At 37.2% G+C, this 27316-nt stretch overlaps 3 protein-coding genes across 3 annotated transcripts in view; all 3 read left to right on the top strand.

Moving 5' to 3' along the window:
- The first annotated feature begins 192 nt into the window (after window positions 1-192).
- Window positions 193-6078, top strand: LOC103136046 (cell cycle control protein 50A-like). The gene is made up of 7 exons (XM_007549128.2): window positions 193-679; window positions 2724-2843; window positions 3282-3389; window positions 3478-3571; window positions 3711-3857; window positions 3959-4168; window positions 4977-6078. Exons 1-7 carry the CDS (start codon window positions 431-433, stop codon window positions 5168-5170), a joined length of 1122 nt encoding a protein of 373 aa, XP_007549190.1. The 5' UTR covers window positions 193-430; the 3' UTR covers window positions 5171-6078.
- A 2979-nt stretch (window positions 6079-9057) lies between these two features.
- Window positions 9058-20788, top strand: LOC103136198 (collagen alpha-1(XII) chain-like). Its single transcript, XM_007549339.2, has 11 exons — window positions 9058-9274; window positions 10324-10429; window positions 14476-14592; window positions 14680-14823; window positions 15632-15685; window positions 16533-16796; window positions 16907-17071; window positions 17310-17483; window positions 17584-17874; window positions 17958-18560; window positions 20784-20788. Exons 2-11 carry the CDS (start codon window positions 10360-10362, stop codon window positions 20786-20788), a joined length of 1887 nt encoding a protein of 628 aa, XP_007549401.1. The 5' UTR covers window positions 9058-9274; window positions 10324-10359.
- col12a1a (collagen, type XII, alpha 1a) overlaps window positions 19537-27316 on the top strand; it is a 63919-nt gene continuing 56139 nt past the window's right edge. Inside the window, exons 1-6 of the mRNA XM_007549340.2 lie at window positions 19537-19734; window positions 20784-20889; window positions 24936-25052; window positions 25140-25283; window positions 26092-26145; window positions 26993-27256. Of these exons, the coding sequence (XP_007549402.1) occupies window positions 20820-20889; window positions 24936-25052; window positions 25140-25283; window positions 26092-26145; window positions 26993-27256 (649 nt within the window). The 5' untranslated portion in view covers window positions 19537-19734; window positions 20784-20819. The remainder of the gene's footprint in view (window positions 19735-20783; window positions 20890-24935; window positions 25053-25139; window positions 25284-26091; window positions 26146-26992; window positions 27257-27316) is intronic.

Here is a 27316-nt window from a genome sequence, read left to right on the forward strand (position 1 = left end):
TAATTTTTACATCATTATTAAGAATCATTATTAATTTCAGTTTTCAGGAACCTCCTCCAGATAAAAAAAAAAAAAATACTCATATTTCCCCGCTCTTCATACTGTCTGCTGGGTCTTTCACCGGCTAATAGTTAAGAAGCGAGTATTGGGGGAGGGCGCTTCTTCACTGTCTATGATGACGTCACCTCTACGTTCCATCATTTCATTGGCCTGGAAACTTCCGGCTTCTTCCTCTTGGTGCAGTTTCCCATAACAGGTGAAACAAACGCCATTATGAGTCAATAGCTGGATCAGATTGTGGCTAAATTTAATTAATCTGAACACAGATTCAGATTCCCTAACATTTCGCCCTGTTTGCCGTTCGGGATTACCGAGTATTTACCGGTTGTCAACTGTTGCGGATTAGTTTAGCTTGAAGCGGACCACAACAATGATGGCGTCTAGCTATAACGCTAAGGAGGAGGACGGACACCACTCGGGATCTTCAACTCACGGCGGGACGGGGGCTCCGAAAAATAAAAAGCCGGACAATACAGCGTTCAAACAGCAGAGACTTCCAGCTTGGCAGCCTATATTGACTGCCGGTACTGTGCTGCCTGCTTTCTTCGTTATCGGACTCATGTTCATCCCCATCGGGATCGGCCTGTATGTGACTTCAAACAACATAAAAGAGTACGAGGTACAGTTTCAGTTCATCTCCGCCAATCGTTTCAGTCTTATTTTATTTCAAAGCTACTGCACTGGCTTTGTTTTAACTTTGTTCTTTCTCTTTCTGGTAAATTGTGAAACTACGTGGACTTAATGGCCGTGTATTATTACGTAAACATGGAGAAAAATGTTGCAATTTACGTCAAACAAGTGCATTGAGCTGTGTTTACAAAACTACGTTAAAGTGTTATAGTGTAGGTTCTCTCTCTAGAGGTACTGTCATAAAATCACACTTGTCAGGAAAGCTCAGGCTTATAGTGTCTTTAAAAAGCTCTACTGAGTTATCAAGTTGAACGTATTATAGGGTTCATCGTCTCAAAGTGTGGAATTTTAATCTGTCATTTTTATTATCTGTGTATGCAGTAATTTCAAAAGCAAGAGGTTAGGGTTCCTTTCAGACAATTAAAACTGACTTTATAAAAACGACTGCTCAAAAAAGAGAAGTAATTTGCAGAATTATTAAGTTACCTCATGCAGGGAAGCCGACAACTGCTTGGTGGTTGGACTTACTACTCATGGAGACTAGGGCTGTAGGATAATATCGATATCGCGATATATATCGATATTTTCTTTCCTAGAAAAAAATCGATATTCATCCGCAAGTATCGTAACATCCAACTGTCACCTTGCTCACTCACTGCTTGCTTCGCCGGGAGAGTGATTAGGTCATCAGGCTTAGAGTGATTCCTTCAGATGTTAAGTGTCAAGGTTAAAAAGGCATCAAACTATTCAGAGCAGGGTGCTTGGTGCACTTTATTTACTTTATAAACCCATGTAAGCTACAGTTTGTACTGTTTCAATTAAAAGAAACATGTTTTCTCACCACTTCTTTGATTCTTTTTGTCCAGCTGTCGACTTTAAGTCTGTGTCCATGTCCAACCAGAGCCAGGTATTGTGTAGTTGGTGCTTTTAATCAGTTTTCAGTTAAATTAATTCAATCCAACTCTATATCACCAAAATCACTCTGTCCCTCTAAAATCTTTCAGAAAATCGCAAAAGTGTATTGAATTGTATCGTCTGATGAATATCGCAATATGTATCGTATCGTGGACAGAATATCGTGTATCATATCGTATCGTAAGATTACTGTATCACTACAGCCCTAATGGAGACCTAGTAATAGTAATAAACACAAACAAAAAATATGTTTTATTTCTGCTAAAGTACAAAATATAACAATGAAGTCAAAGCTTGTTTTTTTGCACTTAACACAAATGAACAGAAATGTTAAGTTGGTTTTAGTTTTTTGTTATACTTAACAATAGTAATGTTAAACCACCAGCGGTGTGAAATTACAAATTATGCTCTATGTCTGGATATAAACAAAATAAGGTTAGGAGCTATTATGCCATTGCCTATGTTACAGTCTTAGTTTTAAAATTTGCTTGATCGGTGTATTAATATTAAGCCTTAAAAGGTGAAGGATCGTAAGATATGTAACAAGCATACAGAACCAAATAGCTTGTTTTGATATCTCAGTTAGTGCCAGCCATCATATATTGTCAGACTCAGTTTTACCTTCTCATATCAGTGGTGAAAAAGTTTGATTTCCTTGACTTCAAAGCGTATTGCTATTTATGTTGGCTTCAAAAATCTTTCAGATCGCAGTTTTATTGTGAAGTGGGTATCGGTAGCAAGTCCGCCACAAGTTGACTGCTTTAAAGATAAAGTCTGAATCACAGCATCTGGGTCTCTGCTTCTTAAACAGTCCCTCTTCTTTTTTTTTCTAGTCACACTTATGATGTTCCACATTATCAATCCCAGGGCAAACAAATGCCACCTGGCGTCAATATTCATAATTGGATGTAATATTTTGCATGGTAAAACAAAGATAAAAAAAACAAAACACTTTTCTATTTTATTGAACCTTATGGAAATGCTGTGATTATTGCACAGACATTGCACAGACATTTTTTAACTTGGAGGAGCTGGCAGGAGTATTGCTGTCATAATTTCTGGCACTCATTTTTATCTAACTTATTTCTCCCCATCTGCGTGTTCGCTCATAATTTTAGGTTGATTACACTGGTGTGGAGCCTAACAGTCCTTGCTACGACTGCGCCAATAACTTCACCTGGAACAGCACAACACCATGCGTCTGCACTGTGACCTTCACGCTGACGCAGCCGTTTGAGGTGAGCTAATTTCCTGCATCAGTTCAGGCTAATGTAGACACAATGAATAAATAATTCAAGCCTTTGCATTCAATACTACAAATGCTGTTTCTGCAATAAAAAGAAAAAAAGAAAAGAAAAGAAAAAGACCGATTATCCATTAGAGTCAAATTAGAGTCCAAAAATAGAACATCCAAGGTCTGCTTAAAAGCTGCTTTTATATCGATTTATGTGGTTATTAATTATGCAGTCCTGCTTTCGAGGGCCGTTTATTGATTATTCAGGAAGTCTACGGGAACCTGGACTGTATGTCTATTCCTGGGTAAAACAAACTTTCCATTTGTCTCCTCTTGGCTACTTTCTTTGTTAAAATTGAAGTTGGATGAAACCTAATCTAAACGGAGGGACTGGCAGAAGTGACAGGTAGGCCCAGATAAATAATTTCTCCCCTCTCAACAGAGCAATGTCTACATGTACTACGGTCTGTCCAACTTCTACCAGAACCACAGACGCTACGTGAAGTCCAGAGATGACAGCCAGCTAAATGGAGTTCAATCCTCTTTAACGGTGGGATATATAGTTTTTTATTCTTACATATCTTGTAGCGAAATCGCCCATTTTCATTCTGCTGAAAAGTGTTTTTTGGTTTTTCCAGAACCCCAGCAAGGAATGTGAGCCGTACCGTACAAACCCGGAGACTAAGCAGCCCATAGCTCCATGTGGAGCCATAGCAAACAGCCTTTTCAATGGTGAGCCCTGGCACATTTAAACTTTGTATGAAAACTGTGCACAGAACAACAGTCTTGAGAATTTAGTTTTTAAAAGTTAAGCTCGTTTGCCACGCATCCTTTTCAGAAGGAATAATAAATGAGGTTTTTATCTTCTCAGACACCCTGGAGCTGTATTACAGCCAACCCGACGGCAACACGTCAAAAGTTACTCTGGTAAAAACGGGCATTGCTTGGTACACAGACAAGCACGTGAAGTTCAGGAACCCTGGAAACGACAAAGACAACTTGACTGAACGTTTCAAAGGTACGCTTTAGAAACCACTTTGCGATATGTTTTCTTTTTTTTTTTTTTTTTTTTTACTTTTGTAGTTACTAAATTACCACTGACTATCGGGTGTCTCTCAGGCACGGCTAAGCCAGTGAACTGGCTGAAGCCAGTGTACGAGTTGGACCCGTCAGATTCTGAAAACAACGGCTTCATCAACGAAGACTTCATCGTGTGGATGCGCACAGCCGCCCTGCCCACCTTTCGGAAGCTCTATCGCATCATCCAAAAGAAGCCGGACTCAACTCCGACTCTAGCCAGTGGCAAATACGTCTTGAAGATCACTTACAGTATCCTTTACAGTCCAGCCAAGGCTAAGATAAATCATTTCTTTATTCATTTATAAAAAGTCTGTAAGCATTTTGTCAAGTTTAGCTATTTAACTAAATATAGGGAAACAGAATATTTCAGCTGGGGGAAGGGTAATAAAGACAGAATTATACAGAATTAAGATTGATTACATGTGATATTCCAATTTCTGAGAAACTGAACTTAGGGCTTTCATCATTTGAAGGCAACAACCACCTAACCTAACAGAAACAACCCTTTGAAATGTAAAACAAATGTCTACAGTGTATAGAAAATCTTTACACCATGTCTACATTAAGTAACATTCAATTTTTTTGGACAGTGAAAGTAGGCCTGAGCACCAGGATGTCCCTCCATGACATGCAAACTTCATGCAAATCCCCAGTCTGGGATTTGGAGCCGTTGCAGCACTACGCCTTTTTTTGAAAGGAACTTTCTGAAAATTTATTGCAGTCCACCTGTGTCCATAAGTACACAAATCTTCAGTACTAATTAGGTTTTGTAGTCGCCGTTTTGCTCATCTGCTCTAAGATGAGGTTTTAGATTAAAAGAATAATTGAAAACAAACTCAAATCAGCAGTTTGCAGGCTTTTTTTTTAAAGAGACGATATTAACAGCCACTTGTTAAATTCTTTCACGACATGGAAAGAATTCTTTCTTTCTTTCTTTCTTTCTTTCTTTCTTTCTTTCTTTCTGTATTTCTGTATTTCTGTATTTATTTATTTATTTATTTAAACTTTTGGCAGCTTGGAGTTTTCTGTCTCTTTACCTTAACCCTCATGTAACCAGATTACCCCGTCCGCAGCTTTGATGGTCGGAAGCGGATGATTTTGAGCACCATTTCTTGGATGGGAGGGAAGAACCCCTTCCTGGGTATCGCCTACATCACAGTGGGCTCCATCTGCTTCTTCCTGGGTGTCGTCCTGCTTATTATCCACCACAAATACGACACCCGCAGCAACAGCGCAGATATTCCTAACTAAATCGCTCCTGTGTTGGGTCTTCCAAGTCTGCATGCGCCGGTGACCCTGACGGGTCTATTCTGGACTGCTTAGTTGCTTTAGGTCGGATACACTGTGAATGTCTGGTGTGTTTGCACAATGGCAGGCATGTCTGAAGCATCATATCTTAGCTCCGTTTACCTCTTCCTCATCTGTGCGTGTTTTTTTTGTTTTTTTGTGTGTAAATAGCTTCAAGCTGATCATTGTTCGGTTATTTATCTCTACACCAAAGTTCTTGTTTTACCTTTGTGGTTATTATGCAAATAGCTTATTTTGAAGAATGTATGTATTCTTTAAGGTTTCTGCTTAGATTCTATATTAAAGCCAGTCCTGCTGATGAATGTAACATTTTACTTGTGGTTTTTAAGATGATCTTTATTTCAGAATCAGATATTTGTTGCCTGTGTGCTGTAAATTATGGTAAACATTGAAGTCAAAGCATTTAATCTCTGGAAAACGGGTAGCGTATTCCTGGTACACTCTCCTCTCTTATTGATCAAGATACACTTATGCTCGTTATGCCCGATGTTCTTTAACTGTAAAATGCTTATTGAATGGAACATTAAAATTTCCCAATATAGCCAGTATTCCTAATTCCAAGAATGTTGGACCATGTTTCTTGTTAATTATGCCACAATAATTTATAATTTTAGCTTAGTTTGGCCTGAGTGTTAAAATTGTGTAAAAAAACAAAACAAACAAAAAACAAACTTTAATGTTGACCAAATGCTATGCACTTCACAAGTGTCACATTTGTTAGTGTATCCCTTGTTTCATTAAATTTTCTGTTACAATGTTGTGAACTATTGATACAGAAAATGTTCATTTAAATTTGAAAATCTTGGGTTTTTATAAGGTTTGTAGGGTCCAAATAAACAACTCTGTCAGTATCTTGATGTCATTTGTCATTTTTAAGTGCCGTTTTATTTCTTTGTCATAGAAAAATAAAACTAATATGTAATTCAATTTGAAATTGAATTACATATTGATACTGGTGTAATAGCAGTGCTTCAGATTCTGTAAAGTTATCTTGATGTTGAGCTTCGACACCAATTACATTTCTTCATTGCATAAGTCCAGTTTTGTTCAGATTTCATGTAGGACGACACAAAAGAGGAACTACAGTGAGAGCCTACAGCTGTCTTTAGACTACTTAGAAAACTAGTAGAAGATTTATTTCAGTCATTTTAGTCAAAAGGGAAAATTATAGCCATTCCTCAGAGTGACAAACATCAAGTTTTTATATCTGGCGTATATTGTGTGTGTGTGTTTTTTTAAAAAAGCCTACAACTAATACACATTACAAATGCAGGTTCTGAGAATATTTGGCCTCACTGAAGAACATGTCCATGTACACATTTTTTCTTCCGCTCAACTTTATATCAATGTGTTTGGACGCTTCATTTCAAACACCCAGCTACTTCAGAAATGACATTATGCTTAAGTTTACTCGTTTGGATGATTTCCCAGTTTTTGTTTTTTTGTCCACCATAACATTTCAAACTGTTAACATATTATTATGTTGTTATTATTATTATTACTGAACGGCTGTATTTCTATTTCACTTTGCATAATGGCAATAAAGACCCTTTATGTCCAATTTCCAGCTGACCGTGGCCAGCAGATGGAGCTATACTTCTTCTACTTATGCGTAAACGCCTTGTGTGGTATAGAGTCTGATGCTGCTTAGTACAAGAACAGTATGCAGCTTTAGTTGACCAGTAACACGGTAATGCTTTAAATCACATAATGTTGGAGTGTGCTGTTTTCCACAGTTTAATTATGGTTAACCAGAAATTTGCTCTTTACAAACAAACCGTAAATCTCTTGTTGGGAAACAAAATAATTGATCGCATAAAGCTGATGCTCATGTGGTTTTCTTTTTGTACAATAAGTTGCTTTTGTTTTTCTGTCTTTGATCAGCAGGGCAACTGTATGTTCATTCATCTGAAGGGTGGGGCCGAAGGACGCTCCTTTCTACAGAGCCACAATGCCTCTCACTGTGTTTGGTATGTCAGCACTGGTTTTAGATTTGATGAGTAAGCCTTCAGATGTCTCAGTCTGCTGGATATAATATAAAATGTACCGATGATTTGACCCCAGAGTTACAAAGTGGAATAACTATAATTTCATAATGTGTCATCAAGATCCATATAATTACTGTTGTGTTATAGTCACATCTCTGACACTTCTTTTGATCTCTTGCTTTGGGGGTTGGATAGGTTGTGTGTAAGATTTTCATATGATTAAAGAGTCTGAATGGAACTGGATAGCCCTGCTGACTGATGAAGTAGTAATATATTGCTAATGTGTATAATTAATCAAATCTTTGTTGTTCATATTTCAATAAAATTATCATTTAAGGTTTTTTTTTCCATATCCTAAACTGTATTCAGACGTAAATATTCTGCTACTACTTAAAAATATATTGTAGTTTACAGTGAAGATGTTATGAAAAAAAATCTTCCACTTATACACATAAATGATACAATTGGACAAACAGATTCAATTCATAATCAAAATCAAACAGATTTAAATCTAATGGGAGATATTCCCACTTTATTATCATGTTTACACCAATTGGTAAAAAAAAAAAGTTTTCTGGGGATGCACAGTGAGTCACTGATTTTACAGTGACTTCTTTTCCTCAGCAAACATGTGGCAACAGTGGTCACTTTATTGAATGCAGTCATCACGTAATTAATAGCAAGAAGCATTTTGAGTAGAAAAGGTGAGGCATCAAAACCTAAAATCACTGTACCAAATATTAGGCATGTTGGTGGTAGCATGATGCTGTGATTCTACCACCAGCTTGTGGTCAGGGGAATTGCAGAAAGAGGGTTTGCTACTGAAAAAAGAGGATTCCTCCAACTTTACTTTTCCAACAAGACTATGATTCTCATCAAAACTAATTTTAGAAAGGTCAAAGCAGGCAAACAGTAAGGTTCTGCAAAGGTCCTTCCAACGTCCTCGGTTGCAACCCCAGTAAAATTTGTGTGGCTGTTTTTAAAAGATAATTTTGGGAGAGAAAATAAAAGGTGATACAAATTGGTGTGTAGTTGAGCTGAAGCTTGTAAATAAGCATTTTTCCAAAGTTTTTTTTTTTTTTTTTTTTTTTTACAAACCAATAAAATTATAAACGTCTGCCTACGGTTCTTTTGTTTATTGTTTGTAGTCAATGAAAAAAGAACTCTGTAATTATGACTCATCATGACTGTAAGTTGAATCCAAAATTTGAATAGCCACTCATGGCTATTGTTTTCCAGTTTGTTATTAAAATTAGGCTAAGGTACATACTATTAGCAATCCATTTTAAACTTTAGTAGATGTTAAACTTTAGTTGGCTCTTGATTAAACCGCTTTCTCTAGTTTGGAATTTTGTTTGCTGCAATGACCCATTTTACGCACTAGAGGGCAGTAGAAGCCTGTGAGCAGTTTTCTGAATGGCTCGCCTTTGTTAAGGACTGTCGTGTCCAACAAAGTCCAATTTTCTCGTTTTGATTCACGTTCCGTATAAAGTTGAAAACATAACTCTCTTGTAGTTTAATTTTATGTTTATTAAATTCATTCTGATGAATAGCTTTCCTCCCAAAGAAATATGTATTCAGAAAGCCTGAAATTCACATTTTCATCTTAGATGCTTTCTGTCGCAAATAAAACATTTCCTCCTGTCAGAGATGTCTGGCCAACTGCTGTGAGGTCATATTAGATCTGGAGACTCATTATATCAACAGACCAAAGGAATGCAAGAGTGGGGTTTAAAAAAAAAAAAAAAGCAATTTCCGAACATGGGCTCACTCTTTGCGGGGGGACATACATCAGCAGGGAGGCTGAACTTTCGCAAGAAGCTCATATGTTGGAAAAACGAGAGCTGGAACTGCCCCCCTTGTTAAGTAGCCGATGGTAGAAAGATTCTTCCCACTTGGAAAAAGGCTTTTCCTCCTAAGACATCTGGCTGGTGGAGGCTCCGGTAGTCCCCACAGAGGACAGAGGGGTCCATTTCTCTATTGGTTTAGAGAGTGGGGGACTTCAAGCAGGCTCATCTCATTATCTGCTCCCTTTAGTTTTTAACGGGAGCTTTAACTGGTAAGTAAACGCAACTTTATTTAAACTATCAGGAGATTTGAGACTGGTGTTTTTTTTCTTTTATTTAATCTTACAAAAAAAATCGATTTTTATATATCTATATATTCTAATTCTTTACTCTCTTTTTTGCATATATTAAGTACACATTGAGCCAAAAATAATAATAATTAAAAAAAAATTGGTTTTAAGTTAAGTCATTTTTGACTGATCTCCTTATTAAACTGAGGAAAAATGTTCAAATGAGATGAACCAGTGTTAGAAGTTGCAGGGCACATGTGCAGAGGAGTGTTCTTGACTTCATAATTCAGAACAAATGATTTTCATATGCCAACAAATCCATCAGTGCCCTTCTAGATGCAGTTCTTCTGCTTGTGCACCAGGCGGAGTGCGGTACCTGATCATACAAATTGTTGCGTTTGAAACAACCTGAAATACAAATTTTCATTTGTTTTTTGTTTGAAAAAAACAAACAAAACAACAATGTAAATTTACAGCAAACACTAACATGATGTGGACAGTTTAAGCTCACTGATTTCCTCTAACACTCTGTGGAAAGAAATTGAGTTTTTTTTCTGTGTTCAAAGTGAGTTTTTGGCTGCCCTAAAAGGGGCACTTAGACATGCCCTGCAGGACATTAGTAAGTGAAAACCGCAGATTGGGCTCTAGTGCATGTAGTGATCTGCATCGTGAACCACCAAAGAGATCAAAGGCCGTCAGAGAGCTATCAGCTCTGCAGTGTGTGCCCTCAAAAACTTGAAACCAGATGAGCTTGTGTTAAACAGTTTTTTTTTCCTTAAATCCCTCTACAGTGTTAATTATACACCTCAGGGTATGGGTGTGGACTGAAAGCAGCAAGGTGTGGCACTTATTGTGTAAAGAAGCCTCGATAAATCTAATGGTTTTTCTTCTAGGATACATAATGAAGCACTTCAGATCAGTTGTTAAATCTGCCAACTGAAAATGCTACTTCCTGCTGACCTTCATATCTCACACTAGCCGTGGTATAGCTGTGTAGGCCAGTAGCTCAAACATCCTTTCTGTCCTGACAGATTGATTGATGTGCTGCTGATCCTTCAGGGTCAAACATGAAGATAAGGCTGTCGCTGGCTGCGGCTGCTTTCCTCGCAGCTCTGCTGTCCTCCATAGATGCTCAAGGTAAATGAAGCCACCTGGCTTTGCTCTTCTCACATAAACTGTCCTGCTCTTTATCGCTCCTTCTCTTCTTTCCTATTTATCTCCTCTGGTTTCTGAAATTTAAGGAGTATGATTTTTTTTTTTATTATTATTATTTATTTTGCAGAAATGATGTAAGAGATAAATGAACTGTATGTCCATGATACATTGAATAAAGTTATTGCTGAATGTTCTTTACTTATGTGAGTGATTCCATGTTGACTGTTATTCCTTCCCCTCTCATTTAAAATGGATTTAGTCTGACTGTTAGTAACAAGAATTATTGCCTTTAGACAAAATCCGGATTCAGTTGCCTCGTATTCAAATAGCAATTGAGATTGGATAAACAAAGTATTCGGCAGCAATTTTCTCGCTAAGATTAGCAAACCGAAGCTTGTTTCGTATGTAATTTAGCAGAACACTTAGAAGAGTAAAAATCATTTCAGTGATTATGTTTGCTGTCTGCTGTTTCAGTTTTGTGTTGAAACATACTTCTCCCCCCAACCCCCAAAGAAAAGTAGGAAAATTGCCAGAATCCTTGCAATCAAGTTCTTAAGTACTTTTTGAAAAATGTTGCAGGATGTTGTGCATATAAAAAAGTTTCCCTGCTGTGGCTTTTGTAGCCTACAGTAGTAACTTGTAAAACATTAGGTTGAATCCAGTCATTTCAAGTGCGTCTAAAAGTTTATGATATGGACAGATTACTGTTTGTCCTTGTAAAATGCAGCAGAGGAAATGATTTAGCTCAGAGCTCTAATTTACAGCTCTGACACGAGTGCACCAGAAGTTAAATTCTCCATTAAGTCCCATAAATTAACATATCACGGATGACTGACAGTGCGAAGTAGCAGCAATAATTCCACGTAGAATGATTTATTAATCTCTTATGCAACCACTCCATTCAGAGCTAATAGCAAAGACGGATACATTGTGTGGAAACTTTCTGATATTTTCCTTGTGAGAGCTCTCCTCCCTGGTGAGAGGAGTCTGGCCTCACATATCTGCACTAAACGGAATGGAAAGATGAAATACGAGAGCTGCAAATTAATCCTCAGACAGCACAAAGACAAAGAGGCTTTCTAAGGGTTTTTTTTTTTTCTTTTTTTTTGCGGGCATTTGCAGAAACGCTGAGTTGCGAGACATATGGAAAGTTAATATGCGCCAGTGTTTAATGTCAGCACATGTTGCGGAATTACTTTGGCATGTGTCCTGCCTCTTTGGGGAGAGCTCTTTTCTCTTGGTCTCCCCTCCTGGCGGTCGTTCTGGTCAGGACCGCTGACTGGCTGACTGGATGGAGACTGAGGTAACACAACGGTAGCCAGACTCTGGCCCCTGGGAACTAGAGGTGTCTTTTTATTGAAAACTGGTGGGACCATCATCCATCTAACAAAAGCAAAACCGCAGGATCTAAATAACTGACCAGAGTTTGTTATTCTTTACAAAACCATCTTTGTTCCTTGAGTATATTTTCCAACCAGAAGGCATAAAAAAAAAAAAAAAAGCTGTGACCAATTCAAACAACACTGTCAAACCATCTCATCATGAACACATGTGGAAGCAACCAACTGAAGACCCATTCACAAGTATTGTTTCTAAAATTCTTGACAAATCAGTTTGCAACACCAGACCGTTCTACACTCCTACACATCCAACATTTAATTCTATACCTCCATTTGATGAAGAAATAAAGGGGAACGCGATCTGCGGGGCTCCTTGAGTTGAAATGCCAGGTTGGTGAATCTCCACTCCAAGTTTTTAAGTATTTGGCGGGCTCCTGTTTGTCGTCTGCCTGTTTGTTCCGAGCTATGGCCCTTTCCTCATAGTGAATTTTAAAATGATATTCTTCCCTCCCGTGTGTTTGGTGATGCCTACTGCATGTTCTTAAACTAATTTCATCTGCATCATTGTTCTACACTAGCTGAACTAAGCCAAATTTACATTTAAATTCAACTTAATAAGTCCTGCTTTTTCACTATTGTGAGTTTCTAATAACATAAATATTTTGGGGTGTTTTTTTATACATGAAATGAAAGCTATCTTTAGGGCAACATGTAGCAAAGTAGCCCAGCCAGCTTTGGTGCCCCACTTCCACAAGTTGAATGCTAAGTTGAAAAGAATGAAAGCTTGATACACAAAGTATAATTTCCTATATTGACCTTTGAATTTGACCTTTCTAAAAAGTATCTAATACAGCATCATCTCTTCAAATTCTGTCAAATGCACATAAAAACTAGACAGAATGACCAAAAACATGTCATAGTACCATTTTAGCCCAGATATATTAAATTGGCCCAAATTTAACAAAGCTGATCCATTCTTGTACTTTTCTTTGTTTTTTTTTTGTTTTTAAAAAAAAATCAGTTTGGACATTTAATGTACTTTGTAATCAGGGCAAGCCCTAGCCCCATGTAGGCCCCAGGCATAGAGTCGGTTTTAGGGACCCACTTACACAAGTATTTATTTATTTATTTTTTTTATGTACAGTACAATAGTTTGGCAGTCATATGCACAATGTACAATAGACTGAATTACAAAAATGTTCCAAATAAATATGATAGTTTCTAGAAATGTTATCATCCCTATAATAAAACAACCAAAATGCAGTGAATAATATCGTTATAGATACATGTAAAAAAAAAACAAAAAACAAAGAAGGAGACATGAGACATGCTTAAAACTTGCTGTTGTTACTTCTAGCATATGCGGCTAGTGTTGGTTCTTCATTGTTTTCAAATAGTTGCTTTTTGGTTAGCTACATGCAAAATCAACTAATTAAAACATCTCACAAAGATATGCACTTCTTCAAGGATACCAAGCTAACTAAAGAGTCAATAGAAGAAATTATATGCCAGAACACTGGGCTAACAACTGGACTCTTATAAAAGTCCTATTGTCAGTTTTTAAAATTGCATGTAATTTGTAAAAAAAAAAAAAAGAAGAAAAAAATAGTTTAAATATTACTGATTACTACAAATATGCATGCATGTAAATTACTCATAATAAAACTATCCTTTCCATTTTATGACAGAATATCATTTTAAAATATGTTTGTCATCTCTGTCTGTGTGACTCCAACTTGTACATGGATACCTACCCATAGTCCAGTCAGTCAAAGTTGTTCATTCAAACAACTTTCTCATGTACATGATGCATGACACTGTGACTGAATCATCTGAATGTAAAGACGCACCGTCTTGTCTTTAGTCTTTTTTGTTGTTCTGTTTGTTGTATTTATGCACACTCTTTCTTTGTTTTAAACTTTTATTTATGTTTTTTTTTTGGTTGAACAAAGTTTTCACTTGCCTTTCTGGTGCATTAAGCCAGAGAAAAAAGTACACAAGAGTCTCCAGCGACGATTTGTGTATTCTTTTTTACAGGTTTGCAATGGATGTGTGCCACTCACTTGTGCAAAGAGTCTTAACCAAATAAACTACAAACCACTTCTTGTCTCTGAAATATGTTTATATACAATGTATATATAACATATGGTGTTCTGTTCTGACCATCAGTAACCATATGGCAATCTTGATTCCATTGTATAATCAGTAACTGTTGTTTTCTTTTTGTAATACTGAGTCCAACTCCATCATTAAAGCCGTGTAGTATGCGGTCGGGGCATGCAATGTGATGATTGCACTTAGCATGTGTTGTATGGTTCACACAGCCTTTGCACTTTTTGTGCACATGAAATGTGTTTGCCATTGCTTGAGTTGCTTGAGCAACTCAAACAGGTGCCATTTTGTTCCAAAATGGCTTCTCACTCCGTTTTTTTTTTTAAATTTATTTTTAATTTTAATTGTTGTCACATGTTCTCCATCTGTCACTCTCACAAATGGATGTCAGTTCTTTGTGCCTGCCCCCAACAACGAACAAGTGCGCTTCAGTTGTGAAGTGTTTGTAGTTGGGGTTTATGTATATGCTTGGATCAAATGGCCTTTTGTTTTAATTTGATCAAAACTTATATCCACATTCATACATGCTGTTTATTTTGTAACGTGATTTAACAGTGTTTGATCTTTTGTTTGCAGTGGAACCACCCTCAGATTTGAAATTTAAAATACTAAATGAGAACACAGTGGAAATGTCATGGGTAAGACCCTCGGCAACGATAGAGGGCTTCAGAATACAGGTCGTATCAGATGCAGGTAAGCATGAAGCAATTTAAGTCAAGTCAACTGAAACATAAAATAAACCCAAACAATATTGTAACTGGAGAATCATGTTATCCCCAGATGAACCAGCAAGATATTTGAACCTCGGTGCAGAAATATCTACAACACTCCTCAACAACCTGACACCCGATTTAGACTACACGGTGTCAATAAATTCCTTTTATGGTTCAGAGGAGAGCATCCCCATCTATGGACAACTGACAAGTATGTATGAGTTCAGCTTGGGAAAAGAATAATGGGTTAAATTGAAATAAATAAATAAATAAATAAAATAGAATGACAGTTTTTAAAAGTAACATCGCCAGGATTCTAGGTTCATCTCACTAAAGAATAATCTTACTGCAAAAATAAATCTTTAGTTATGCATTAAAGAAATTCACTACACACAGAATCATGTATTTCTACCTTGCATTTCCTTTGATTTTGATGATTACACCTTATGGCATGCACAGTCATACGGAGGACCATCGGTCTCAGTTCAAAATTTCCAGCAGTATTAGTAAAAACTTACATTAATGAATGATTTAAATATATTATTTGAAATTTATATAAGTTTTGAATTGGAATACAACTGTAAAATAGCTTACATTTCAATTATATTCTACCTTGTTGAGTTGCACCTGTACTCATCCAGGTCCGAGGACCTTTATGGCATTTTAGCTTACTCTGTATTGTGAGACAGCATGGAAAATCCAAGTTTTTCATACAGAAATTTTAGTAACGTATTGGGCTTTTTACTAAGATTAAAATGGAATGACGAGGACTTTGTTCTGCAGGTAACTTGTGCATGGAAAAAGTGAAAAGACTCAGTTTCCATTAAGCCACAGGGACATCGGAAAGTCACAAAAAAAACAATATGTTTACTGTTTGGAGTTGCTGAGTTTTCATAGTTTATGAATGTGGTTTTTATCCTGGGGACTCAGTTTTATGATGTGTTGATTTCCTTGCCTGTTCTCTGTCCGTGGATCTGGAGTTTTACTGTTGCACTCACCAAGTTTTCCTTTTGTTTCAGTTCAGTCAAGTAACACAAGTGGAAAAGTGAGGAAGCCACATTCAGATGCAATCAGTGAGTATGTTTACCTGTGCAGCAACCAAAATCTGAACAAAACCAGTCCTTGAATGCATTCTCCAAAAACTTGACCTAATTTTTTTCTTCCTTTTTTATAAAATTTAATCATAGAAGTGTGTTTGCTAAATAGGTAAATCTTTGAGACTACCAGGATGGGATTTGGTTAATTTAATCCGAACAAGAGAGCAAATTTAACATAAGAAAACTTATTATGGATCAGAACCATCTTTAAAACTCTTAATCAAAAATATTCATTAAAATAAATAAATAAATAAATAAAAAAATTCACCAAACATTTAATTGACCGAATGTGGCTTCTGAGAAATGGGTATGTGAACATATATTCAAAGAGACCACATACACTCTGCCAATGGAGTCATGTTAAATGTTCCAGAAAATTTCATTTATGATTGAAATCTTTGTGGGTTTTAAAGCTGAAAAAACGACTGTAGTCAGTGGAGCCTGAGCTAAATGTTTAGTCTGTAAAGCCATCTGCTGGAATAACTATACCAGCCCACTGTTTGGCATCAGTTGATTTTTCCTTTTGATGTCTGAATGCAACTCTTAGCCATCCAACTACCTGTCAGGGATTTGATTTTATTTAGACATTCAAAAGAAATGAGGCATAAAAAGCATCGTTTGAAATCCAGCTTGCTGTCATATCCTTGTTGGCACTTATTTAGAATATAAATTGATTTACTTTGAGAAACAAAAATTGTTTTATTATAATTGTTTCAAACCTCGATAATTCCGACCAATCAAAATGTTTAATGCAAGATCTAAATGTTTTTGCTCTCCACTAATTGCCCGTCATATTGTTTGTTTCTCTAATGTGTTTTCTCAGAATGTTCTGTGAGCGCCATCGCAGATTTAGTTTTTCTGGTGGATGGCTCGTGGAGTGTGGGCAGAGAAAACTTTAGGCATATCCGTAGTTTCATTGGTGCCCTGGCGGGGGCCTTTGACATCGGCGAGGACAAAACTCGTGTTGCTGTGGTTCAGTACAGCACAGACACTCGCACTGAGTTCCCCCTCACTCGTTACACCAGAAGAGGAGACCTTCTGCAAGCCATAAACTCACTGCCTTACAAAGGAGGGAACACTATGACCGGTAAGGGGGCAGGAGAGAATTTGATTTAATTTTAAATGTAAAGACTGTGTCAATGTGTTAAGTTCAATCTGCCAATGTAAAAAATACAAGATGTATAATTCTTCGTTTAGGTGATGCCATAGATTACCTGATGAAAAACATCTTCACTGAGGCAGCTGGGTCAAGAAAAGGGTTTCCCAAGGTAGCCATGATCATCACTGATGGAAAATCCCAGGACCCAGTGGAGGAGCATGCTGAAAAACTTAGGAACATCGGAGTGGAAATATTTGTACTAGGTATGTTTTATTATTCAGGGTTTTGTTAAATCGTGGAGGGTTGTCTGTTCTTGGAAACTGTTTTAGTTTTCCATTGATTTTCATCGTGAGATCCACACTTGCCCTTAGGAAAAGTGAAATACTGTTGTTTTTCAAAACTTTAGCGGCACTCCAAAGCAGCTAAGCGTCTCTCACATCTGCAAAGCAGACAGGATTGAACGCTTGATTTATTGGTGCTGTCGCACGTCTTTCCGTGCAGGTATCAAAGGAGCAGATGAAGATGAGCTCAAAGAAATTGCCTCTACACCTCACGGCAAGCATGTTTACAATGTGCCCAACTTTGACCTGATCCAAGATGTCCAGAAAAAGATCATCACTGAAGTTTGCTCTGGTGTAGATGAGCAGCTTACCTCTTTGGTCAGTGGGGAAGAAAGTAAGTAAAATCATAATCATTTAATATGTGTTTGAGATTCTGTGTTTGACTTACAATTTTTTTTCTCAAATAATATACTTTATTTTGCATCTTTTACCAGTGGTGGAGCCTGCCTTTAACTTGCAAGTAACAGAAATTGCATCCAAGTCAATGAGGGTGACATGGGATCCCTCCCCGGGTGAAATCACAGGCTACAAGCTGACCCTTATTCCCATGGTGCCTGGAATGAAGCGACAAGAACTGTACATTGGACCCACACAGACATCTATAAACGCACGAGACCTCTCTCCTGAGACCGAGTATGAGATCAGTTTGTTTGCCTTGAAAGGTCTGACTCCAAGTGAACCCATTCTGGATCTAGCAAAGACTCAGCCGGTCAAGGTGTCCACTGGTAAGTGCAGAATTTACTCTTGCTGAAAAAACACACTCTATGAAATGTAGTCACTTAATTTATAATGTCCTGTTATTTCCTAGAGTGCTCCCTGGGAGTGGATGTGCAGGCTGATGTGGTGCTACTGGTTGATGGCTCATACAGTATTGGATTACAGAACTTTGCTAAAGTCCGTGCTTTCCTCGAGGTGCTGGTCACTTCCTTTGACATCGGACCCAATAAAATTCAGATTAGCTTGGTCCAGTACAGTCGAGATCCACACACAGAGTTTGCCCTAAACACCCATCATGACATTAATGCTGCTGTCAAAGCTGTGCGTAGCTTCCCGTACCGTGGTGGTTCCACAAATACTGGCAAAGCAATGACATATGTCAGAGAAAGGATCTTCGTCCCAGGTCGTGGAGCGCGGGATAATGTTCCTCGTGTCATGGTCCTCATCACCGATGGAAAGTCATCAGACTCTTTTAAGGATGCGGCCGCCAAACTGAGGAATGTTGATGTGGAGATCTTTGCTGTTGGTGTGAAGGATGCAGTGAGGTCTGAGCTGGAGGCCATTGCCAATCCACCAGCTGACACTCATGTCTATGAAGTTGAGGACTTTGATGCTTTCCAGAGAATTTCCAAGGAGCTGACTCAGTCCATCTGTCTGAGGATTGAACAGGAACTTTTGAAGATCAAAAAGAAAAGTGAGTGCAAAGTATTTAAAGAATATTTACAGCTTTAGTTGGTTATTTTACTCAATATAAAGGTAAATGACCAAATTTGTCAGTCTATTGATAAACAAGACTAAATAATGTAGAGTTGCATTAGCCTTTGTAATCCAAGTTTATTGTTATTACTTGTTTCATCATTAACTTTTTTTTTAACCAGAATAATAATAATAAAAAAANTTTACAAACCAATAAAATTATAAACGTCTGCCTACGGTTCTTTTGTTTATTGTTTGTAGTCAATGAAAAAAGAACTCTGTAATTATGACTCATCATGACTGTAAGTTGAATCCAAAATTTGAATAGCCACTCATGGCTATTGTTTTCCAGTTTGTTATTAAAATTAGGCTAAGGTACATACTATTAGCAATCCATTTTAAACTTTAGTAGATGTTAAACTTTAGTTGGCTCTTGATTAAACCGCTTTCTCTAGTTTGGAATTTTGTTTGCTGCAATGACCCATTTTACGCACTAGAGGGCAGTAAAAGCCTGTGAGCAGTTTTCTGAATGGCTCGCCTTTGTTAAGGACTGTCGTGTCCAACAAAGTCCAATTTTCTCGTTTTGATTCACGTTCCGTATAAAGTTGAAAACATAACTCTCTTGTAGTTTAATTTTATGTTTATTAAATTCATTCTGATGAATAGCTTTCCTCCCAAAGAAATATGTGTTCAGAAAGCCTGAAATTCACATTTTCATCTTAGATGCTTTCTGTCGCAAATAAAACATTTCCTCCTGTCAGAGATGTCTGGCCAACTGCTGTGAGGTCATATTAGATCTGGAGACTCATTATATCAACAGACCAAAGGAATGCAAGAGTGGGGTTTAAAAAAAAAAAAAAAGCAATTTCCGAACATGGGCTCACTCTTTGCGGGGGGACATACATCAGCAGGGAGGCTGAACTTTCGCAAGAAGCCCATATGTTGGAAAAACGAGAGCTGGAACTGCCCCCCTTGTTAAGTAGCCGATGGTAGAAAGATTCTTCCCACTTGGAAAAAGGCTTTTCCTCCTAAGACATCTGGCTGGTGGAGGCTCCGGTAGTCCCCACAGAGGACAGAGGGGTCCATTTCTCTATTGGTTTAGAGAGTGGGGGACTTCAAGCAGGCTCATCTCATTATCTGCTCCCTTTAGTTTTTAACGGGAGCTTTAACTGGTAAGTAAACGCAACTTTATTTAAACTATCAGGAGATTTGAGACTGGTGTTTTTTTTCTTTTATTTAATCTTACAAAAAAAATCGATTTTTATATATCTATATATTCTAATTCTTTACTCTCTTTTTTGCATATATTAAGTACACATTGAGCCAAAAATAATAATAATTAAAAAAAAATTGGTTTTAAGTTAAGTCATTTTTGACTGATCTCCTTATTAAACTGAGGAAAAATGTTCAAATGAGATGAACCAGTGTTAGAAGTTGCAGGGCACATGTGCAGAGGAGTGTTCTTGACTTCATAATTCAGAACAAATGATTTTCATATGCCAACAAATCCATCAGTGCCCTTCTAGATGCAGTTCTTCTGCTTGTGCACCAGGCGGAGTGCGGTACCTGATCATACAAATTGTTGCGTTTGAAACAACCTGAAATACAAATTTTCATTTGTTTTTTGTTTGAAAAAAACAAACAAAACAACAATGTAAATTTACAGCAAACACTAACATGATGTGGACAGTTTAAGCTCACTGATTTCCTCTAACACTCTGTGGAAAGAAATTGAGTTTTTTTTCTGTGTTCAAAGTGAGTTTTTGGCTGCCCTAAAAGGGGCACTTAGACATGCCCTGCAGGACATTAGTAAGTGAAAACCGCAGATTGGGCTCTAGTGCATGTAGTGATCTGCATCGTGAACCACCAAAGAGATCAAAGGCCGTCAGAGAGCTATCAGCTCTGCAGTGTGTGCCCTCAAAAACTTGAAACCAGATGAGCTTGTGTTAAACAGTTTTTTTTTCCTTAAATCCCTCTACAGTGTTAATTATACACCTCAGGGTATGGGTGTGGACTGAAAGCAGCAAGGTGTGGCACTTATTGTGTAAAGAAGCCTCGATAAATCTAATAGTTTTTCTTCTAGGATACATAATGAAGCACTTCAGATCAGTTGTTAAATCTGCCAACTGAAAATGCTACTTCCTGCTGACCTTCATATCTCACACTAGCCGTGGTATAGCTGTGTAGGCCAGTAGCTCAAACATCCTTTCTGTCCTGACAGATTGATTGATGTGCTGCTGATCCTTCAGGGTCAAACATGAAGATAAGGCTGTCGCTGGCTGCGGCTGCTTTCCTCGCAGCTCTGCTGTCCTCCATAGATGCTCAAGGTAAATGAAGCCACCTGGCTTTGCTCTTCTCACATAAACTGTCCTGCTCTTTATCGCTCCTTCTCTTCTTTCCTATTTATCTCCTCTGGTTTCTGAAATTTAAGGAGTATGATTTTTTTTTTTATTATTATTATTTATTTTGCAGAAATGATGTAAGAGATAAATGAACTGTATGTCCATGATACATTGAATAAAGTTATTGCTGAATGTTCTTTACTTATGTGAGTGATTCCATGTTGACTGTTATTCCTTCCCCTCTCATTTAAAATGGATTTAGTCTGACTGTTAGTAACAAGAATTATTGCCTTTAGACAAAATCCGGATTCAGTTGCCTCGTATTCAAATAGCAATTGAGATTGGATAAACAAAGTATTCGGCAGCAATTTTCTCGCTAAGATTAGCAAACCGAAGCTTGTTTCGTATGTAATTTAGCAGAACACTTAGAAGAGTAAAAATCATTTCAGTGATTATGTTTGCTGTCTGCTGTTTCAGTTTTGTGTTGAAACATACTTCTCCCCCCAACCCCCAAAGAAAAGTAGGAAAATTGCCAGAATCCTTGCAATCAAGTTCTTAAGTACTTTTTGAAAAATGTTGCAGGATGTTGTGCATATAAAAAAGTTTCCCTGCTGTGGCTTTTGTAGCCTACAGTAGTAACTTGTAAAACATTAGGTTGAATCCAGTCATTTCAAGTGCGTCTAAAAGTTTATGATATGGACAGATTACTGTTTGTCCTTGTAAAATGCAGCAGAGGAAATGATTTAGCTCAGAGCTCTAATTTACAGCTCTGACACGAGTGCACCAGAAGTTAAATTCTCCATTAAGTCCCATAAATTAACATATCACGGATGACTGACAGTGCGAAGTAGCAGCAATAATTCCACGTAGAATGATTTATTAATCTCTTATGCAACCACTCCATTCAGAGCTAATAGCAAAGACGGATACATTGTGTGGAAACTTTCTGATATTTTCCTTGTGAGAGCTCTCCTCCCTGGTGAGAGGAGTCTGGCCTCACATATCTGCACTAAACGGAATGGAAAGATGAAATACGAGAGCTGCAAATTAATCCTCAGACAGCACAAAGACAAAGAGGCTTTCTAAGGGTTTTTTTTTTTTCTTTTTTTTTGCGGGCATTTGCAGAAACGCTGAGTTGCGAGACATATGGAAAGTTAATATGCGCCAGTGTTTAATGTCAGCACATGTTGCGGAATTACTTTGGCATGTGTCCTGCCTCTTTGGGGAGAGCTCTTTTCTCTTGGTCTCCCCTCCTGGCGGTCGTTCTGGTCAGGACCGCTGACTGGCTGACTGGATGGAGACTGAGGTAACACAACGGTAGCCAGACTCTGGCCCCTGGGAACTAGAGGTGTCTTTTTATTGAAAACTGGTGGGACCATCATCCATCTAACAAAAGCAAAACCGCAGGATCTAAATAACTGACCAGAGTTTGTTATTCTTTACAAAACCATCTTTGTTCCTTGAGTATATTTTCCAACCAGAAGGCATAAAAAAAAAAAAAAAAGCTGTGACCAATTCAAACAACACTGTCAAACCATCTCATCATGAACACATGTGGAAGCAACCAACTGAAGACCCATTCACAAGTATTGTTTCTAAAATTCTTGACAAATCAGTTTGCAACACCAGACCGTTCTACACTCCTACACATCCAACATTTAATTCTATACCTCCATTTGATGAAGAAATAAAGGGGAACGCGATCTGCGGGGCTCCTTGAGTTGAAATGCCAGGTTGGTGAATCTCCACTCCAAGTTTTTAAGTATTTGGCGGGCTCCTGTTTGTCGTCTGCCTGTTTGTTCCGAGCTATGGCCCTTTCCTCATAGTGAATTTTAAAATGATATTCTTCCCTCCCGTGTGTTTGGTGATGCCTACTGCATGTTCTTAAACTAATTTCATCTGCATCATTGTTCTACACTAGCTGAACTAAGCCAAATTTACATTTAAATTCAACTTAATAAGTCCTGCTTTTTCACTATTGTGAGTTTCTAATAACATAAATATTTTGGGGTGTTTTTTTATACATGAAATGAAAGCTATCTTTAGGGCAACATGTAGCAAAGTAGCCCAGCCAGCTTTGGTGCCCCACTTCCACAAGTTGAATGCTAAGTTGAAAAGAATGAAAGCTTGATACACAAAGTATAATTTCCTATATTGACCTTTGAATTTGACCTTTCTAAAAAGTATCTAATACAGCATCATCTCTTCAAATTCTGTCAAATGCACATAAAAACTAGACAGAATGACCAAAAACATGTCATAGTACCATTTTAGCCCAGATATATTAAATTGGCCCAAATTTAACAAAGCTGATCCATTCTTGTACTTTTCTTTGTTTTTTTTTTGTTTTTAAAAAAAAATCAGTTTGGACATTTAATGTACTTTGTAATCAGGGCAAGCCCTAGCCCCATGTAGGCCCCAGGCATAGAGTCGGTTTTAGGGACCCACTTACACAAGTATTTATTTATTTATTTTTTTTATGTACAGTACAATAGTTTGGCAGTCATATGCACAATGTACAATAGACTGAATTACAAAAATGTTCCAAATAAATATGATAGTTTCTAGAAATGTTATCATCCCTATAATAAAACAACCAAAATGCAGTGAATAATATCGTTATAGATACATGTAAAAAAAAAACAAAAAACAAAGAAGGAGACATGAGACATGCTTAAAACTTGCTGTTGTTACTTCTAGCATATGCGGCTAGTGTTGGTTCTTCATTGTTTTCAAATAGTTGCTTTTTGGTTAGCTACATGCAAAATCAACTAATTAAAACATCTCACAAAGATATGCACTTCTTCAAGGATACCAAGCTAACTAAAGAGTCAATAGAAGAAATTATATGCCAGAACACTGGGCTAACAACTGGACTCTTATAAAAGTCCTATTGTCAGTTTTTAAAATTGCATGTAATTTGTAAAAAAAAAAAAAAGAAGAAAAAAATAGTTTAAATATTACTGATTACTACAAATATGCATGCATGTAAATTACTCATAATAAAACTATCCTTTCCATTTTATGACAGAATATCATTTTAAAATATGTTTGTCATCTCTGTCTGTGTGACTCCAACTTGTACATGGATACCTACCCATAGTCCAGTCAGTCAAAGTTGTTCATTCAAACAACTTTCTCATGTACATGATGCATGACACTGTGACTGAATCATCTGAATGTAAAGACGCACCGTCTTGTCTTTAGTCTTTTTTGTTGTTCTGTTTGTTGTATTTATGCACACTCTTTCTTTGTTTTAAACTTTTATTTATGTTTTTTTTTTGGTTGAACAAAGTTTTCACTTGCCTTTCTGGTGCATTAAGCCAGAGAAAAAAGTACACAAGAGTCTCCAGCGACGATTTGTGTATTCTTTTTTACAGGTTTGCAATGGATGTGTGCCACTCACTTGTGCAAAGAGTCTTAACCAAATAAACTACAAACCACTTCTTGTCTCTGAAATATGTTTATATACAATGTATATATAACATATGGTGTTCTGTTCTGACCATCAGTAACCATATGGCAATCTTGATTCCATTGTATAATCAGTAACTGTTGTTTTCTTTTTGTAATACTGAGTCCAACTCCATCATTAAAGCCGTGTAGTATGCGGTCGGGGCATGCAATGTGATGATTGCACTTAGCATGTGTTGTATGGTTCACACAGCCTTTGCACTTTTTGTGCACATGAAATGTGTTTGCCATTGCTTGAGTTGCTTGAGCAACTCAAACAGGTGCCATTTTGTTCCAAAATGGCTTCTCACTCCGTTTTTTTTTTTAAATTTATTTTTAATTTTAATTGTTGTCACATGTTCTCCATCTGTCACTCTCACAAATGGATGTCAGTTCTTTGTGCCTGCCCCCAACAACGAACAAGTGCGCTTCAGTTGTGAAGTGTTTGTAGTTGGGGTTTATGTATATGCTTGGATCAAATGGCCTTTTGTTTTAATTTGATCAAAACTTATATCCACATTCATACATGCTGTTTATTTTGTAACGTGATTTAACAGTGTTTGATCTTTTGTTTGCAGTGGAACCACCCTCAGATTTGAAATTTAAAATACTAAATGAGAACACAGTGGAAATGTCATGGGTAAGACCCTCGGCAACGATAGAGGGCTTCAGAATACAGGTCGTATCAGATGCAGGTAAGCATGAAGCAATTTAAGTCAAGTCAACTGAAACATAAAATAAACCCAAACAATATTGTAACTGGAGAATCATGTTATCCCCAGATGAACCAGCAAGATATTTGAACCTCGGTGCAGAAATATCTACAACACTCCTCAACAACCTGACACCCGATTTAGACTACACGGTGTCAATAAATTCCTTTTATGGTTCAGAGGAGAGCATCCCCATCTATGGACAACTGACAAGTATGTATGAGTTCAGCTTGGGAAAAGAATAATGGGTTAAATTGAAATAAATAAATAAATAAATAAAATAGAATGACAGTTTTTAAAAGTAACATCGCCAGGATTCTAGGTTCATCTCACTAAAGAATAATCTTACTGCAAAAATAAATCTTTAGTTATGCATTAAAGAAATTCACTACACACAGAATCATGTATTTCTACCTTGCATTTCCTTTGATTTTGATGATTACACCTTATGGCATGCACAGTCATACGGAGGACCATCGGTCTCAGTTCAAAATTTCCAGCAGTATTAGTAAAAACTTACATTAATGAATGATTTAAATATATTATTTGAAATTTATATAAGTTTTGAATTGGAATACAACTGTAAAATAGCTTACATTTCAATTATATTCTACCTTGTTGAGTTGCACCTGTACTCATCCAGGTCCGAGGACCTTTATGGCATTTTAGCTTACTCTGTATTGTGAGACAGCATGGAAAATCCAAGTTTTTCATACAGAAATTTTAGTAACGTATTGGGCTTTTTACTAAGATTAAAATGGAATGACGAGGACTTTGTTCTGCAGGTAACTTGTGCATGGAAAAAGTGAAAAGACTCAGTTTCCATTAAGCCACAGGGACATCGGAAAGTCACAAAAAAAACAATATGTTTACTGTTTGGAGTTGCTGAGTTTTCATAGTTTATGAATGTGGTTTTTATCCTGGGGACTCAGTTTTATGATGTGTTGATTTCCTTGCCTGTTCTCTGTCCGTGGATCTGGAGTTTTACTGTTGCACTCACCAAGTTTTCCTTTTGTTTCAGTTCAGTCAAGTAACACAAGTGGAAAAGTGAGGAAGCCACATTCAGATGCAATCAGTGAGTATGTTTACCTGTGCAGCAACCAAAATCTGAACAAAACCAGTCCTTGAATGCATTCTCCAAAAACTTGACCTAATTTTTTTCTTCCTTTTTTATAAAATTTAATCATAGAAGTGTGTTTGCTAAATAGGTAAATCTTTGAGACTACCAGGATGGGATTTGGTTAATTTAATCCGAACAAGAGAGCAAATTTAACATAAGAAAACTTATTATGGATCAGAACCATCTTTAAAACTCTTAATCAAAAATATTCATTAAAATAAATAAATAAATAAATAAAAAAATTCACCAAACATTTAATTGACCGAATGTGGCTTCTGAGAAATGGGTATGTGAACATATATTCAAAGAGACCACATACACTCTGCCAATGGAGTCATGTTAAATGTTCCAGAAAATTTCATTTATGATTGAAATCTTTGTGGGTTTTAAAGCTGAAAAAACGACTGTAGTCAGTGGAGCCTGAGCTAAATGTTTAGTCTGTAAAGCCATCTGCTGGAATAACTATACCAGCCCACTGTTTGGCATCAGTTGATTTTTCCTTTTGATGTCTGAATGCAACTCTTAGCCATCCAACTACCTGTCAGGGATTTGATTTTATTTAGACATTCAAAAGAAATGAGGCATAAAAAGCATCGTTTGAAATCCAGCTTGCTGTCATATCCTTGTTGGCACTTATTTAGAATATAAATTGATTTACTTTGAGAAACAAAAATTGTTTTATTATAATTGTTTCAAACCTCGATAATTCCGACCAATCAAAATGTTTAATGCAAGATCTAAATGTTTTTGCTCTCCACTAATTGCCCGTCATATTGTTTGTTTCTCTAATGTGTTTTCTCAGAATGTTCTGTGAGCGCCATCGCAGATTTAGTTTTTCTGGTGGATGGCTCGTGGAGTGTGGGCAGAGAAAACTTTAGGCATATCCGTAGTTTCATTGGTGCCCTGGCGGGGGCCTTTGACATCGGCGAGGACAAAACTCGTGTTGCTGTGGTTCAGTACAGCACAGACACTCGCACTGAGTTCCCCCTCACTCGTTACACCAGAAGAGGAGACCTTCTGCAAGCCATAAACTCACTGCCTTACAAAGGAGGGAACACTATGACCGGTAAGGGGGCAGGAGAGAATTTGATTTAATTTTAAATGTAAAGACTGTGTCAATGTGTTA

This window comes from Poecilia formosa, unplaced genomic scaffold (genome assembly GCF_000485575.1).
Source record: "Poecilia formosa unplaced genomic scaffold, Poecilia_formosa-5.1.2 Scaffold30, whole genome shotgun sequence".
NCBI lineage: Eukaryota > Metazoa > Chordata > Actinopteri > Cyprinodontiformes > Poeciliidae > Poecilia > Poecilia formosa.